Source organism: Leucoraja erinacea, chromosome 12, assembly GCF_028641065.1.
Source record: "Leucoraja erinacea ecotype New England chromosome 12, Leri_hhj_1, whole genome shotgun sequence".
NCBI classification, from domain to species: Eukaryota; Metazoa; Chordata; class Chondrichthyes; order Rajiformes; family Rajidae; genus Leucoraja; species Leucoraja erinaceus.
This window is the reverse complement of record NC_073388.1, coordinates 4459294-4474948: the sequence shown is the minus strand read 5'-3', so window position 1 is coordinate 4474948 and position 15655 is coordinate 4459294. Positions and strand designations below refer to the sequence as shown.

Genomic DNA, 15655 nt, shown 5'->3' with positions numbered 1-15655 from the left:
TCATCCCCAATCAGTACCCCGTTCCTTGCCTTCTCCCCATATCCCCTGACTCCGCTATCTTTAAGAGCCCCATCTAGCTCTCTCTTGAAAATATCCAGAGAACCGGCCTCCACCGCACTCTGAGGCAGAGAATTCCACAGGGTTTAGAACGGAGATGAGGAAACACTTTTTCACCCAGAGTCGTGAGTCTGTGGAATTCTCTGCCTCAGGAGGAAGTGGAGGCCAATTCTCTGGATGCTTTCAAGAGAGTTAGGTTGAGCTCTTAAAGATAGCGGAGTCAAGGGATATGTGGCAAAGGCAAGAACGCGGTACTGTTTGTGGATGACTCAGCCATGATCACAATGAATGGCGGTGCAGGCTCGATGGGCCGAATGGCCTACTCCTGCACCTATTTTCTATGTTTCTATGTTTCCACTAGTGGGAGAGTCTATAGCCTCTATAGCTACAGCTTCAGAATTAAAGGACGTTCCTTTAGGAAAGAGAGGAGGAGGAATTTCTTTAGTCAGAGGGTGGTGAATCTGTGGAATTCATTGCCACAGAAGGCTGTGGAGGACATCAATGAATATTTTTAAGACAGTGATAGATAGATTCTTGATTAGTGCGGGTGTCAGGGATTATGGGGAGAAGGCAGGAGAATGGGGTTGAGATGGAAAGATAGATCAGCCATGATTGAATAGCGGAGTGGGCTTGATGGGCCGAATGGCCTAATTCTGCTCCAATTATGAATTCATGTAACTCTGTGGGTCAGGAAACAACTTTGGAGAGATAGGATCCATGTTCTCCAGAGATGCTGCCTGGCCCGCTGAGTTACTCCAGCACTCTGTGTCTATCTACCATCTACCTCACTGGAGACCCATTCATCGACTTTGTAAAACTTCCTCTAACTTGCGGTTTGATGCTGTCCCCCTGAATATTAACTCTCTAGTTCAGGACCCTGTCAATTAAACCAGCATCTGCAGTTCTTTGCTTCTACCTGATGGTTCTATGCTTCTGACTGGAAAAAAAAACCCCATGAAATTTGCACAAAGTTGGATACAAGCCACTGGAGTGGCTCAGCAGGTCAGGCAGCATCTCCAGAGAAAATGGTTAGGAGACGTCTTAGAAACATAGACGTCGAAACATAGAAAATAGAAGCAGTAGGCCATTCAGCCCTTCGTGAGCTAAATCTAACTAACTAACTAACTAACTAACTAACTAACTAACTAACTAACTAACTAGCCCTAACTAACTAACTAACTAACTAACTAACTAACTAACTAACTAACTAACTAACTAACTAACTAACTAACTAACTAACTAACTAACTAACTAACTAACTAACTAACTAACTAACTAACTAACTAACTAACTAACTAACTAATTAAAAGGGGAAGTACAACGGGATCGGGGGGTCCTTGTACATCAGTCTATGAAACTAAGCATGCAGGTACAGCAGGCAGTGAAGAAAGCGAATGGCATGTTGGCCTTTATAACAAGAGGAGTTGAGTATAGGAGCAAAGAGGTCCTTCTGCAGTTGTACAGAGCCCTAGTGAGACCACACCTGGAGTATTGTGTGCAGTTTTGGTCCCCTAATTTGAGGAGGGAAATTCTTGCTATTGAGGGAGTGCAGCGTAGGTTCACCAGGTTAATTCCCGGGATGGCGGGACTGTCATATGCTGAGAGTATGGGGCGAGACCTTTCTTCACACTGTATCAGATACATTTCGCAAAGACAGATTTAAGCGACCACAGCCATTGCAGAAGATAAAAAAAGACCATGCACGGAAATATGAAATTTAGTGAAGTGAAACAAGAATATGGACCATTACAGCACAGGAACAGGGCCCACAATGTCTGTGCTGAACATGATGGCAACTTCAACCTTTCCCTGCATATACAGTACATGTGCCTATCGGTGTGCTAAGTCCGAGATGACAAAACTCTATTGCGAATAGAATCACCGCTCAATAAAAATGTGACAACATCAATATATGACAAGATATTAATAAAGTTTGGCACAGCCACAGCCAGATAAATAGGTGTTACTGATAAAAGGTCATTAACGCAAGACAGTAACTCTTGGTTAGTTTAGTTTAGAGATACAGCGGGGAAACAGGCCCTTCAGCCCACTGAGTCCGCGCCGACCAGCGATCCCCGCACACTAACACTATCCTACACACACTGAGTGGTACGGTAGCATAGAAACATAGAAACATAGAAACATAGAAAATAGGTGCAGGAGTAGGCCATTTGGCCCTTCGAGCCAACACCGCCATTCAATATGATCATGGCTGATCATCTAAAATCAGTACCCCGTTCCTGCTTTTTCCCCATATCCCTAGATTCCGTTAGCCCTAAGACCAATATCCAACTCTCTCTTGAAAACATCCAGTGAACCGGCCTCCACCGCCTTCTGTGGCAGAGAATCCCACCGATTCACAACTCTGGGTGAAGAAGTTTTTCCTTATCTCAGTCCTAAATGGCCGACCCCTTATTCTTAAGCTGTGACCCCTGGTTCCGGACTTCCCCAACATCGGGAACAATTTTGCTGCATCTAGCCTGTCCAATCCCGTAAGAATTTTATATGTTTCTATTAGATCCCCTATATTCTAGAAGATTGCGCAGCGGTAGCGTTACTGCCTAACCCGGGCTACGGGTGCTGTCAGTACGGAGTTTGCACGTTCTCCCCATGACCTGCGTGGGTTTTCTTCGAGAACTTCGCTGCCTGAAGTCGATCATCGTCTCCGGTTTCCTCCAAACACTTCAAAGACGTACAGGTTTGTAGATTAATTGGTAAAGGTACAAAATGTAAACATTGCCCCTCGTGTAGGATGGTGTTAGTGTGCGGGGATCGCTGGACGGTGCGGACACGGTGGGCCGAAGGGCCTGTTTCCACGCTGTATCTCTAAAGTTACAATTTACAATTTGACCAGGTCAATGAACCTACAAAAGCTGTACATCATTGGGATGTGGGAGGAAGCCGGAGATCCCGAAGAAAACCCACACAGTCATGGGAAGAACATGCGGACTCCGTACAGACAGCAGCCGTAGTTAGGTTGGAACCCGGGCTGCAACTCTACCGCTGCGCCACCATGCCTCTCTCCACGGATGCTGCCTGACCGTAATGTTTTTATTTTTTAATTTCTAGCGTTTCTTTTGCGACTTTAACATGCCTACACTGCACAAGTCTTAAGGGCCAGTCCCACTTTCACCACCTAATTCACAACCTTTTTTACTCGTGGCCATTTTTCATCAGGCTAGAAAAACGCCCCGACCTACTTGATGCCACGAGTACCTAGCATCACGGCCTGCTACAACCTACCTACGACCTACCTACCACCTCCTACCACCTCCTAGGACCTTGTGACAACCATGCTGCGAGTATGAGTCAAGGACAAACTCGGCAGAGGTCGTGAATTAGGTCGTGATGTGGGGCAGGGTCTTTAGATAATCATCTACTAATCGGATTAGAATTGAGTTTGGAGAAATGAAGCGGGCCAAATAAGAATGTGGAAGTAGTAAAAACAAACGGGAAATAGATGTTATTGAGTTCAAAGTGAAATTAGAACACGTAATGGAGGATGAGATGCAGTTTAGTGCCGTTCAATTTAGTTCAGTTTAGTTTATTGTCACATATACCAAGGTACAGTGAAAAGCTTTTTGTTGCATGCTAACCAGTCAGCGGAAAGACAATACATGATTACAATCGAGACGCGAGAGACTCCATGTGTTGGAATATCAAGCAAAAACTGAACTGCTGAAGGATTTCACTGGTTCAGGCAGTGTCTGTGGGAGTGAATGCTACAGATGCATTTCGTTGTCTCTGTACTGTACACTGACAATGACAATTAAAATTGAATCTGAATCTGAGACAATGGTTCAGGTCAGGACCTTGCTTCAGTCTAATGGACACAGATGCTGCCCGACTTGCCGGTTGCCAACAGTAAAAGTCAAACAAAAATTGGCAACAACAACTAACAAAAGCTTTTCACTCTGATTGTCTACTCGATCTATCCCGCTCATCATTTTATACACAGGGACTGACTACCTGACTTACGCAATGGGCATGTTGTGTTCGCACACACGGTAGAGTTGCTGCCTCACAGTGCCTGAGACCCAGGTTCCATCCTTACCTCGTGAGTTGTATGTGCGTGTGTGTGCGTGCGTGCTTGTGTGTGAGCACGTGCGCGTGTGAGTGGGAGAGTGTGTGTGTGTTGTATGTGTGGGTGTGTGGGGGCATGTGCGTGTGAATGAGTGTGAGTGGGAGTGTGTGTGCGTGACTGTGAGTGGGAGTGTGTGTGTGACTGTGAGTGGGAGTGTATGTGTGTGTGCATGTGTATGTGTGTGTGTGTTGTGTGTGTGTGGGTATGAGTGTGAGTGGGAGAGTGTGTGTGTGGGTATGAGTGTGGGGGTGTGGGAGAGTGTGTGTGTGTGTGTGTGAGTGTGTGAGTGGGTGTGTGTGTGTGTGTGTGTGTGTGTGTGTGTGTGTGTGTGTGTGTGTGTGTGTGTGTGTGTGTGTGTGTGTGTGTGTGTGTGTGTGTGTGTGTGTGTGTGTGTGTGTGTGTGTGTACGTATGTGTGTGTGTGTGTGTGTGCGTGTGTGTGTGTGTGTGTGTGTGAGTGTGCGTGTGTGTGTGTGTGTGAGTGTGTGTTTGTATGAGTGTGAGTGAGAGTGTGTGTGTGTGTGTGTGTGTGTGCGTGTGTGTGTGTGTGTGTGTGCGTGTGTGTGTGTGTGTGTGTGTGTGTGTGTGTGCGTGTGTGTGTGTGTGTGTGTGTGTGTGTGTGTGTGTGTGTGTGTGTGTGTGTGTGTGTGTGTGTGTGTGTGTGTGTGTGTGTGTGTGTGTGTGTGTGTGTGTGTGTGTGTGTGTGTGTGTGTGTGTGTGTGTGTGTGTGTGTGTGTGTGTGTGTGTGTGTGTGTGTGTGTGTGTGTGTGTGTGTGTGTGTGTGTGTGTGTGTGTGTGTGCGTGCGTGTGTGTGTGTGTGTGTGTGTGTGTGTGTGTGTGTGTGTGTGTGTGTGTGTGTGTGTGTGTGTGTGTGTGTGTGTGTGTGTGTGTGTGTGTGTGTGTGTGTGTGTGTGTGTGTGTGTGTGTGTGTGTGTGTGTGTGTGTGTGTGTGTGTGTGTGTGTGTGTGTGTGTGTGTGTGTGTGTGTGTGTGTGTGTGTGTGTGTGTGTGTGTGTGTGTGTGTGTGTGTGTGTGTGTGTGTGTGTGTGTGTGTGTGTGTGTGTGTGTGTGTGTGCGTGTGTGTGTGTGTGTGTGTGTGTGTGTGTGTGTGTGTGTGTGTGTGTGACCAGGTGGGTGGGTTCCTCCAGGAGCTCCGGTTTCCTCCCGCAATCCACAGGTGTGCAGGTTGCCGGTCAGACAGCGTGGAAGACAGGCCCTTCGGCCCAACGTGCCCATGCCGCCCAACATGCCCCATCAACACTGGTTCCACCTGTCTGCGCTTGTCCCCGTATCCTTCTAAACGTGTCCTGCTTGTCCTATATGAAGATTTTGGTACAAGTAGCAAAATCCGGATGAAAGAAATGGGACAGGAGATGGCTGGTCGGCATGGACTCGATGGGCCGAAGGGCCGGTTTGTGCACTGTATCTCTAAAGTAAACTACATAGGTTATAAATGGCATCCTCTGAGTGCAAGGGGAAGAGGTGCGGTGGAAGGGCATGTGGGGATATGGACGGGGAATTTACAAGCTCATGTAAGTTAAGAGGAAGTGCGACATAATGTGGAACACAGCAGTAAACAGATCTTATGCAAAGTATGCCTGTTCCCACTCTGTACAGTTCCTGCTTTCAGACTGATTGCATCAACATTGACACGCAGTAAAGAGTCATGCAGCGTGGAAACTGCCCCCTCGGCCCAACTTGCTCATGTCCACCAACATGTCCCGTCTTATAGAAACTTACAAAATTCTTAAGGGGTTGGACAGGCTAGATGCAGGAAGATGCAGGAAGAATTGCGTACAGTTTTGGTCTCCAAATCTGAGGAAGGACATTATTGCCATAGAGGGAGTGCAGAGACGGTTCACCAGACTGATTCCTGGGATGTCAGGACTGTCTTATGAAGAAAGACTGGATAGACTTGGTTTATACTCTCTAGAATTTAGGAGATTGAGCGGGGATCTTATAGAAACTTACAAAATTCTTAAGGGGTTGGACAGGCTAGATGCAGGAAGATTGTTCCCGATGTTAGGGAAGTCCAGGACAAGGGGTCACATTTTAAGGATAAGGGGGAAATCCTTTAAAACCGAGATGAGAAAACTTTTTTCACACAGAGAGTGGTGAATCTCTGGAACTCTCTGCCACAGAGGGTAGTTGAGGCCAGTTCATTGGCTATATTTAAGAGGGAGTTAGATGTGGCCCTTGTGGCTAAGGGGATCAGGGGGTATGGAGAGAAGGCAGGTACGGGATACTGAGTTGGATGATCAGCCATGATCATATTGAATGGCGGTGCAGGCTCGAAGGGCCGAATGGCCTACTCCTGCACCTAATTTCTATGTTTCTATGTTTCTATCTGCACCAGTCCCATCTATCACATGGTTGTACGAACATTGACTTTTCTAAGGTAGACCAAAATGCTGGAGAAACTCAGCGGGTGAGGCAGCATCTATGGAGCGAAGGAAATAGGCAACGTTTCGGGCCGAAACCCTTCTTCAGACTGACTTCTCTAACTTCAGATAGCCCTCTCTCCATCCCCTACCCCTTCCCAGTTCTCCCACTAGCCTTACTGTCTCTGCCTACATTCTATCGGGAGCAATCTTCCTGCATCTAGCCTGTCCAACCCCTTAAGAATTTTGTAAGTTTCTATAAGATCCCCTCTCAATCTCCTAAATTCTAGAGAGTATAAACCAAGTCTATCCAGTCTTTCTTCATAAGACAGTCCTGACATCCCAGGAATCAGTCTGGTGAACCTTCTCTGCACTCCCTCTATGGCAATAATGTCCTTCCTCAGATTTGGAGACCAAAACTGTACGCAATACTCCAGGTGTGGTCTCACCAAGACCCTGTACAACTGCAGTAGAACCTCTCTGCTCCTATACTCAAATCCTTTTGCTTTGAAAGCTAACATACCATTCGCTTTCTTCACTGCCTGCTGCACCTGCATGCCTACTTTCAATGACTGGTGTACCATGACACCCAGGTCTCGCTGCATCTCCCCTTTTCCTAGTCGGCCACCATTTGTTAGATAGTAATGGCCACTCGTTGGTACTCGGGGCTCTCGTGGACATTTTTCAACATGTTGAAAAACCTTCACGAGTCTTCCCGTGCTTACCTGCCGTTAGCGAGTCTTCCCCGAGTACCTGCCGTTAGCGTTACGAGCCGCTAAGAGACGTCCCCGAGCTCCGACGTACCCGCTACGTTCATTCTCCGTGCTTACCACGAGTTTGATATTTTTTAAACTCGGGAGAGCTCTTGGAATGAACTCGTAGGCAAGGCAAGGCAAGTTTATTTGTACTGCACCATTCGTGCAAACAGCAATTCAAGGTGCTTTACAGGAAAGAAAAAACAAAATAGTCAATAATTAAAAATTGCAAAACAATCAATTTTTTTTTTTTTTTTAATTTTTTTTTTAAGGGTCAATGAAACAATAAAACAATTTAAAAAAGCACATAAAAGGGTTAAAATGAGACGGATTTAAGATTACCTGCATGTCGGGTTATGGACAAGCTATAGTAAACAACAGTGTTTTTAGGCCTGATTTAAATGCGCTTACAGTCCGTGCACACCTCAGGTGTTCAGGGAGCTTGTTCCACAGGTGTGGAGCATAAAAATCGAATGCTGCTTCAGCCCTTTTAGTTCTGACCCTGGGAACACAGAGTAAACCTGTCCCTGAAGACCTGAGGAGTCCAGGCGCCTTATATACAACAAGTAGGTCAGAGATGTATTTTGGACCTAGACCATTCAGTGCTTTGTAGGTCAGCAACAGAATTTTAAAATCTATCCTCTTACACACAGGAAGCCAGTGCAAAGATTTAAGGACAGGTGTAATGTGGTCCATTTTCTTGGTGTTGGCCAAGACTCTGGCAGCGGCATTTTGGATAAGCCGCAGTAGTTTAATTGATTTTTTATTGAGACCTGTAAAGATGCCATTACAATAATCTAACCTACTAAAAATATATGCATGAACAAGTTTTTCAGTGTCTTCTTTGGACAGAAATCCCTTGATTCTTGCAATCTTTTTTAGATGATAATAGGCAGATCTGGTAATGGTCTTTATATGGCTGTTAAAATTCAAATCCGAGTCCATAACTACACCAAGGTTTCTGCCTTTGTCTGTGGTTTTCAGTGCAATTGAGTCGAGTTGAGCACTCACCTCTAGTCGTGGGATATGGTTTTAACTCCAGCATTTTGTGTCTACCTTCGATATTTCCTCGATGTCTGTCCCTTATTTAGATTGTGCAAGTGATCAATGAGTTTCTGGCCTGTCATAATGTTACAGATGTCACGAGGGTGGGGAATATAGGAAGCCTTCCATTAAAGGGGATACTCTTTAGTTTTGGTTCTTGGTCTTTCTCACCGATTTTTCTGCAAATTCTGTGCTCCCGGGGGTGGATTCGAGAGAAAGTTTACATTCCTTAACTAACGATTGCAGACAGACCTCGGAGATACAGCGCAGAAACTCAGGCCCTTCGGCCGGCCCACCGTTTCCGCGCCGACCAGCGATCGCCCCGTACACGAGCACTATCCTACACACCACGGACGATTTCACAACTTACTTCAAGCCAATTAACCGACAAACCTGCACGTCCTTGGAGTGTGGGAGGAAACCGGAGCACCCGGAGAAAACCCACGCAGGTCACGGTGAGAACGTGCATACAGACAGCACCCGTAGTCGGGATGGAACCCGGGTCTCTGGCGTTATGAGGCAGCAACTCCACCATACCGCCCTTAAATCAATAAATATACGTCACTGTCACTATATGTCATGTTGTTACGTGGGCGGAGCACCAAGGCAAATTCCTTGTATGTGAATACTTGGCCAATAATCTACTTTCTTAACTTATATATTGAAAGCTGCATTCTTGAAAGAAAATGCATGATTTATGCCATTAATGTTTAATATCAACAAGTACATCACCAACAAGTATCAATAAATTAAAAAGTAGTTTTTAAATAGTGCTTAAGGGAATTTTTTAAAATTATTTTTGGTTAAATTGACAAAATCAGGTCAAGTTCTATATTCTTCTCTAGAACATGAGGGGACTTAAAGACACTTTATGATACATCTTGAACAGGCTGGGGCTCCATTCCTTGGAGCATAGGAGGATGAAAGGGATGATCTTCCGGTTGTACTTCCGGAGCCGCTGGTGTCAGCAGCCTCCACCTACAGCCCGGTATCTTTTTGTTTTTTTGTTTATTTAGTTATGTAAAAGTGTGTTTTTTTGTGTTTTTTTGGTGTTTTTATGTGGGGGAAGAGGGCACGGTGCGGGGGATACCGTCCTTCAGCCGCTTCCTGGTGAGGACACGACTATTATTCGAGTCGCGTCCTCGCCCCCCCCCCCCCCCTCCCCCCACAGCGGCCGACCTACCTGGATTGGCGTGGCCTTTCCTGCCGGGATCGACCGGAGCTCCAGCAGCGGCGGGACAGCGCTGAAACATCGCGGGGCTAGCGATGCCTTACCGGGGGTCGCCGTCTGGAGCCCGGAGTGCTGGACCTGCTGCACCGACATCCTGGAGCTGCGGTTTGCGGAGCTCCCAACGCGGGCGGCGCTGATGGACAGCGCGGGGTCCTGCGACTCTGCCCGGCTCGGCCTGCGGACTCAGGAGCTGCAGACTCCGGCAGCGGGAGGCGGCTGATCGGGAGGTCCGGGCCGCTGAGGAGGAGGATGCTCACCGCCGGGGTTCGGCGTCAGCGTTCCACCAGCCCGGCGTGAGGGCCTGAACATCGGGCCACCCGGGGCGGCGACTGCGGGTGCTCGGAAGGCCCCGACCACGGATGAACACGGAGGGGAGGCTGGCTGGACTATGGTGCCTTCCTCACCTGGGTGCCATTTATGTTATGTTGTGTCGTGGACTTTCTGTGTTTGTGCTTTTTTTTAATTCAATTTTAATTTTATTTTTAATATGTTTTATTATTTATTTATTATTATTTTTTTTTTTTTGTTTTTTTTTTAATGATACTGCCTGTAAGGGAAATTCATTTTGTTGTCTCAAATTGAGACAATGACAATAAATTTGAATACAATACAATACAATACAATCTTACAGAGGTGTACAACATTCTGATCAGAGAAGGGGAACTGAGAACCAGAAGACATAGATTTAAGTTCATTATTTCATCGGCTCATAAGTTCATAAGCGACAGGAGAAGAGTTAGGCCATTCGGCCCATCAAGTCTACTCCGCCATTCAATCATGGCTGATTTATCTCTCTCTCTCCTAACCCCATTCTCCTGCCTTCTCCCCATTAACCTCTGACACCCGTACTAATCAAGGATCTAAGGTGAAGGGGGAAATATTTAACAGGAATCTAAGGGGTACTTTTTTCACACAAAGGGTGGTAGGTGCATGGAACAAGCTGCCGGAGGAGGTAGCGAGGCAGGGACTATCGCAATGTTTAAGAAACATTTGCACAGGTGCATGGATTGGACAGGTTTGGAGGGATATGGGCCAAACGCAGGCAGGTGGGACTAGTGCAGATGGGACATGTTGGCCGGTGTGGGCAAGTTGGTCTGAAGGGGTCTGTTTCCTCGATGTGTGACGCTATGAAAACTATCTCGGATCTGAGGGGTTAACAGCTCAGCGGCTGGAACACTGGATGCTTGCAAAATATGGGGAAGTTAAGGCAAAAACGTCATTTTCGTTCTGAATCACTATAAATTTGCAACCGGCTTATGGTCTTTATTCGTTTGGGCGCGGCTTACCAAACAGCGAGGACATTTTGTAGAGTGCCAAGTGGACAAGAGTGTCTTTGGATTTACTTGTCTGAACTTTCATTTCACAGAGGAAGGAGTTGTTTGTTAATAAATCTCCTGGGACCAAGAATGACATTTGCAATGAGATCTAAATTTTAATGTTGCTCCTTCAGGAAAGAGTGGAACTCAAATTCAAATTACACATCAACTTAAACCAAGTAAGTGCAATGTGTTTTAACGATTTATTTGTACCTTTTAGGTATAATTCTAACTATAACCCCCCCCCCCCCCCCCCAACCGCTTCAGATAGGATGTCAGGACTTTCATATGAAGAAAGACTAGATAGACTCGGCTTGTACTCGCTAGAATTTAGAAGATTGAGGGGGGATCTTATAGAAACGTACAAAATTCTTAAGGGGTTGGACAGGCTAGATGCAGGAAGATTGTTCCCGATGTTGGGGGAAGTCCAGAACAAGGGGTCACAGTTTAAGGATAAGGGGGAGATCTTTTAGGACCGAGATGAGAAAAACTTTTTTCACACAGAGAGTGGTGAATCTCTGAAATTCTCTGCCACAGAGGGTAGTTGAGGCCACAGTTCATTGGCTATATTTAAGAGGGAGTTAGATGTGGCCCTTGTGGCTAAAGGGATCAGGGGGTATGGAGCGAAGGCAGGTACAGGATACTGAGTTGGATGATCAGCCATGATCATATTGAATGGCGAATGGTGCAGGCTCGAAGGGCCGAATGGCCTCTACTCCTGCTCCTATTTTCTATGTTTCTATGATGATAGCGTCAACGTATTCAGTGTTTTTAGTTTGGAGAGATACAGCAGGGAAACAGGCCCTTTGGCCCATCTAATCCATCGATGGCCCTGTGCACACACTAGTTCGATGTTATCCCACTTTCATATCTACTCCCTACACATCGAGGGGCGAGTTAACACGGGCCATTTAGCTGACGACCCTGCGTGTCTTTTGGAAGTGGGAGGCGACGTACACAGCCGCAGGGAGAACGTGCAAACTCCACACCCACCCTGCCGCAGGTCAGGATCGAGCCTGGGGCCCCTGACGCTGTGAGGCAGCAACACTACCAGCTGCGGTCACTGTGTTAAGAGCCAGCTTCTGATCCACTCTCCAGAGGTGCATGTGTTGGTGAAGTCAACTGGGCTAACAGCTCAGAGCTTGGCAGCCATGCACCTTCTGCCTCTAAAAGCCTTTCTTGACGTCCTCTTGAGGGAGGGCTATATGTATGTATTTACGTATGTACTTAATCTATGAACCAATGTTGTATAACGTTAGTAGCTCCACCAATGTAAAGCACTTTGGTCAATGAGAGTTGTTTTTTAAATGTGCTATAGAAATGAAATTGACTTGACTTCATTTGACTAGTCCAGTCTCGCAGGAACAATGCTGCGTTTATCTACCGCTACCCAATAGGGGCGGCACGGTGGCGCAGCAGTAGAGTTGCTGCCTTACGGCACCAGAGGCTCGGGTTCGATCCAGACTACGGGTGCTGTCTGTACGGAGTTTGCACGTTCTCCGCATGGGTTTTCCCCGTGATCTTCGGTTCCCCGCCCCCCCCCCCCACACACTCCAAAGACGTACAGGATTGTAGCTTGATTGGCTTCTGTAAAGCATCCTTGGTGTGTAGGATAGGACTAGTGTTGGGGTGAACATTGGTCGGCACGGGCTCGGTGGGCCAAAGGGCCTTTTTCCACGCTGTATCTCGACAACTAAAACAAAACCGTAATCTCAAACTGCACCCTGCCCCGCACAAGGGAGACGGAAATGCTGGAGAAACTCAGCTGGGTGAGGCAGCATCTATGGAGCAAAGGAAATAGGCGACGTTTCTGCCCTACACAATGTCTTTTAAACCCAGCCATGATCTCCTGACCTATGACAGCTTAAGGATAAGGGGGAAATCCTTTAAAACCGAGATGAGAAGAACATTTTTCACACAGAGAGTGGTGAATCTCTGGAATTCTCTGCCACAGAGGCCAGTTCATTGGCTATATTTAAGAGGGAGTTAGATGTGGCCCTTGTGGCTAAGGGGATCAGGGGGTATGGAGAGAAGGCAGGTACGGGATACTGAGTTGGATGATCAGCCATGATCATATTGAATGGCGGTGCAGGCTCGAAGGGCCGAATGGCCTACTCCTGCACCAAATTTCTATGTTTCTATGTTTCTATGTTTCTATGACCTCTGCCTTGTGACCTTCCCCTGTCTTGTGACCTTCTGACCTCTCTCTGACCAGTGGTCTTTCACAAATTGAGTGCCTCCCCTTAGTTCACTCCATGCTACCCACAACCAGAGAGCGGTCCTGAACTACTATCTACCTCATTGGTGCCCCTCGGACTATCCTTGATCGGACTTTGCTGGCTTTACCTTGCACTAAACATTATTCCCTTATCATGTATCTGTACAGTGTGGACGGCTCGATTGTAATCACGTATTGTCTTTCCACTGACTGGATAGCACGCAACAGAAGCTTTTCACTGTATCCCGGTACACGTGACAATAAACTAAACTGAACTGAACTCAATTCATTACCTGCCCTGAACCGACATGGAAGATAGACACAAAAAGCTGGAGTGACTCAGCGGGTCAGGCAGCATCTCTTTAAAAACATTTTATTTTCATTCACAACTTCTCTGTTGAGAAGCAAGGAGAGGGAAGAATTACGTTTCATGTTTTTCATCGTTCCTTACAATGCCGTGTACGACAGCGATCGCAACTTCTACTGAAGCGTGGACGGCCGTTGGCTCACTAGGAGCTCATCCGTCCTTTAACAGGTCTTGTTTTTGGTCCTGCTGGGGGTCCACAGCCCCCTCCTCACCTGGCAAACCAGGTGGGGGGAGACGGATTAGTCGCCGACTATCCGACCTCGGAGCAGGTAGCACGGGATTACATGGTACCCGTGGCCAGGGGAACTCCCCCCTTACCCGAGCGTCCCTGCAGAGAAGGGATGGGTGACGTTTCAGGTCGAGAACCTTCTTCAGACTGCGGGTGTGGGAGAGGAAGTCTAGAAATGTGGAAGGGTTAGGTTTTATGAATGGGAGATCAAAGGGGAAGATGAGCAAGGGAAATGTAGAATGGTTCATTGTTAGCTGAGTAAGTAAGTAAGTAACTAAGTTTATTGGCCAAGTATTCCCATACAAGGAATTTGCATTAGTGCTCCGCCCACAAGTAACAACATGACATACAGTGACAGTTACGAATGACTCAGAAAACACTAAACATTAATAATAATAAAACATTCATGATAAAACACCATTGATCAAGCATGTGGACCCACAAAATACCAGATCAAAGGGAGGCTACAGATTTTTGGCAGTTGAGTAGAGCTACTACTCGTGGATAAAAACTGTTTTTATGTCTGGCTGTGGCAGAAACATAGAAACTAAGAAATTAGTGCAGGAGTAGGCCATTCGGCCCTTCGAGCCTGCACCGCCATTCAATATGATCATGGCTGACAGTCCGGAGTCGCCTTCCAGAGGGAAGTGATTCAAAGAGTTTGTGGCCAGGGTGAGAGGGGTCAGAGATGATCTTGCCTGGGGAAGGTGACAATGAGGTTTAGTTTAACTGTACCAATAGACAATAGACAATAGGTGCAGGACTCGAAACGTCACCTATTCCTTCGCTCCATAGACGCAGCCTCAGCCGCTGAGTTTCTCCAGCATTTGTGCCCACCGTCCCACACTTAATGCCTGTCTGCCTGCTTCACCGTTCATTTGCATTGGACTAACGAGCAACCTTGTGTTTTCAGTAGCGCCCGCCATGTTGGCCGAGGGATGCCTCACGAGGATCGGCTACGGTTACGATTGGGGTGAGCGCGCGGGGCCCGATGGCCGTGCAAACTCCGGCAGGTCTCCAGCGAGCAGCAGCAGCAGCAGCGGCTCCTGGGAAGAGCTCACCTACTTTCCCGACTGTGCGGAAGACGAGGAGCTGGGCCGTGGCGCCGCCGAAGACAAGGCGCAAGGCCGGCCTGGGAACACGGGCAGCGCCAGGGGTCAGATGGGCGAGCCGGCGGCGGCTCACCACCGGGGGGAAGCAGTTGACGTCAGAGGCAGGGTGACCTCCTTTAATAGGAAGACATCCGAGGTGTTGGAGATACCAAGGATCTCCGCATGGGCGGAGACGGAGGTGGACCTCTACCAGTCGTGGTCGACCACGTGCCAGAGTTACACGGACATCCAGATGGCCGGTGACAGCCAGACCCCCAGCACTGCCACCAGCCTGACGACTTCTCTGGACCTTGAAGGTGAGAGCAGCAACTGGCCCTTTCTGCAGGCCAACAAGACCTGCATCTGCCCAGCAGGCTCCGCCTGTAGCTGCGAAGGCCTCCGATGCCCTCGCTCAGATACAGATACCTTCCACCAGGGGGACCGAAGCATCGTCCTTCAGACGGAACCATTATCCAACTCGGTACTCAACAATTACATGGAGCAAAAGATCACGGAACTGTACAAGCAGTACCTAGAGGATAACATGACTAAATATGCCTCACCCACCAGCACAGTCAGCTCCCATTTCCTGATGACCAACATTGATCAGATTAGTCAGCAGATTTCAATGGAGAATAACATGGAGCCCACAATAGCCAAGGACATAGTTCTCAATTGCCTCCGTAGCATAGCCTGCGCAACATGGTCCTCTGATATCACTACTCCCATCCTGCAGATATCAAATCAACCAGCACCAAGATTTTAGTTCAGTTAAGGGCCTGTTCTACGTGGCCATTTTTTTTCAGCGACTGCTGGTGCCGCATCAGGGTGGCCAAAAGAATTTGGTACGTTTCGAAAATCCAGCGGCGGCAAAAAAAATTGTC

General features: G+C 47.6%; 1 protein-coding gene across 1 annotated transcript in view; it reads left to right on the top strand.

The window, feature by feature from the left end:
* Positions 1 to 10144: 10144 nt before the first annotated feature.
* The window catches only part of LOC129702012 (TLR adapter interacting with SLC15A4 on the lysosome-like), a 5676-nt gene continuing 165 nt past the window's right edge, over positions 10145 to 15655 (top strand). Inside the window, exons 1-2 of the mRNA XM_055643496.1 lie at positions 10145 to 11045; positions 14594 to 15655. The exon at positions 14594 to 15655 is cut by the window's right edge and continues 165 nt beyond it. Coding sequence (XP_055499471.1) covers positions 14605 to 15537 — 933 coding nt within the window. The 5' untranslated portion in view covers positions 10145 to 11045; positions 14594 to 14604 and the 3' untranslated portion in view covers positions 15538 to 15655. The remainder of the gene's footprint in view (positions 11046 to 14593) is intronic.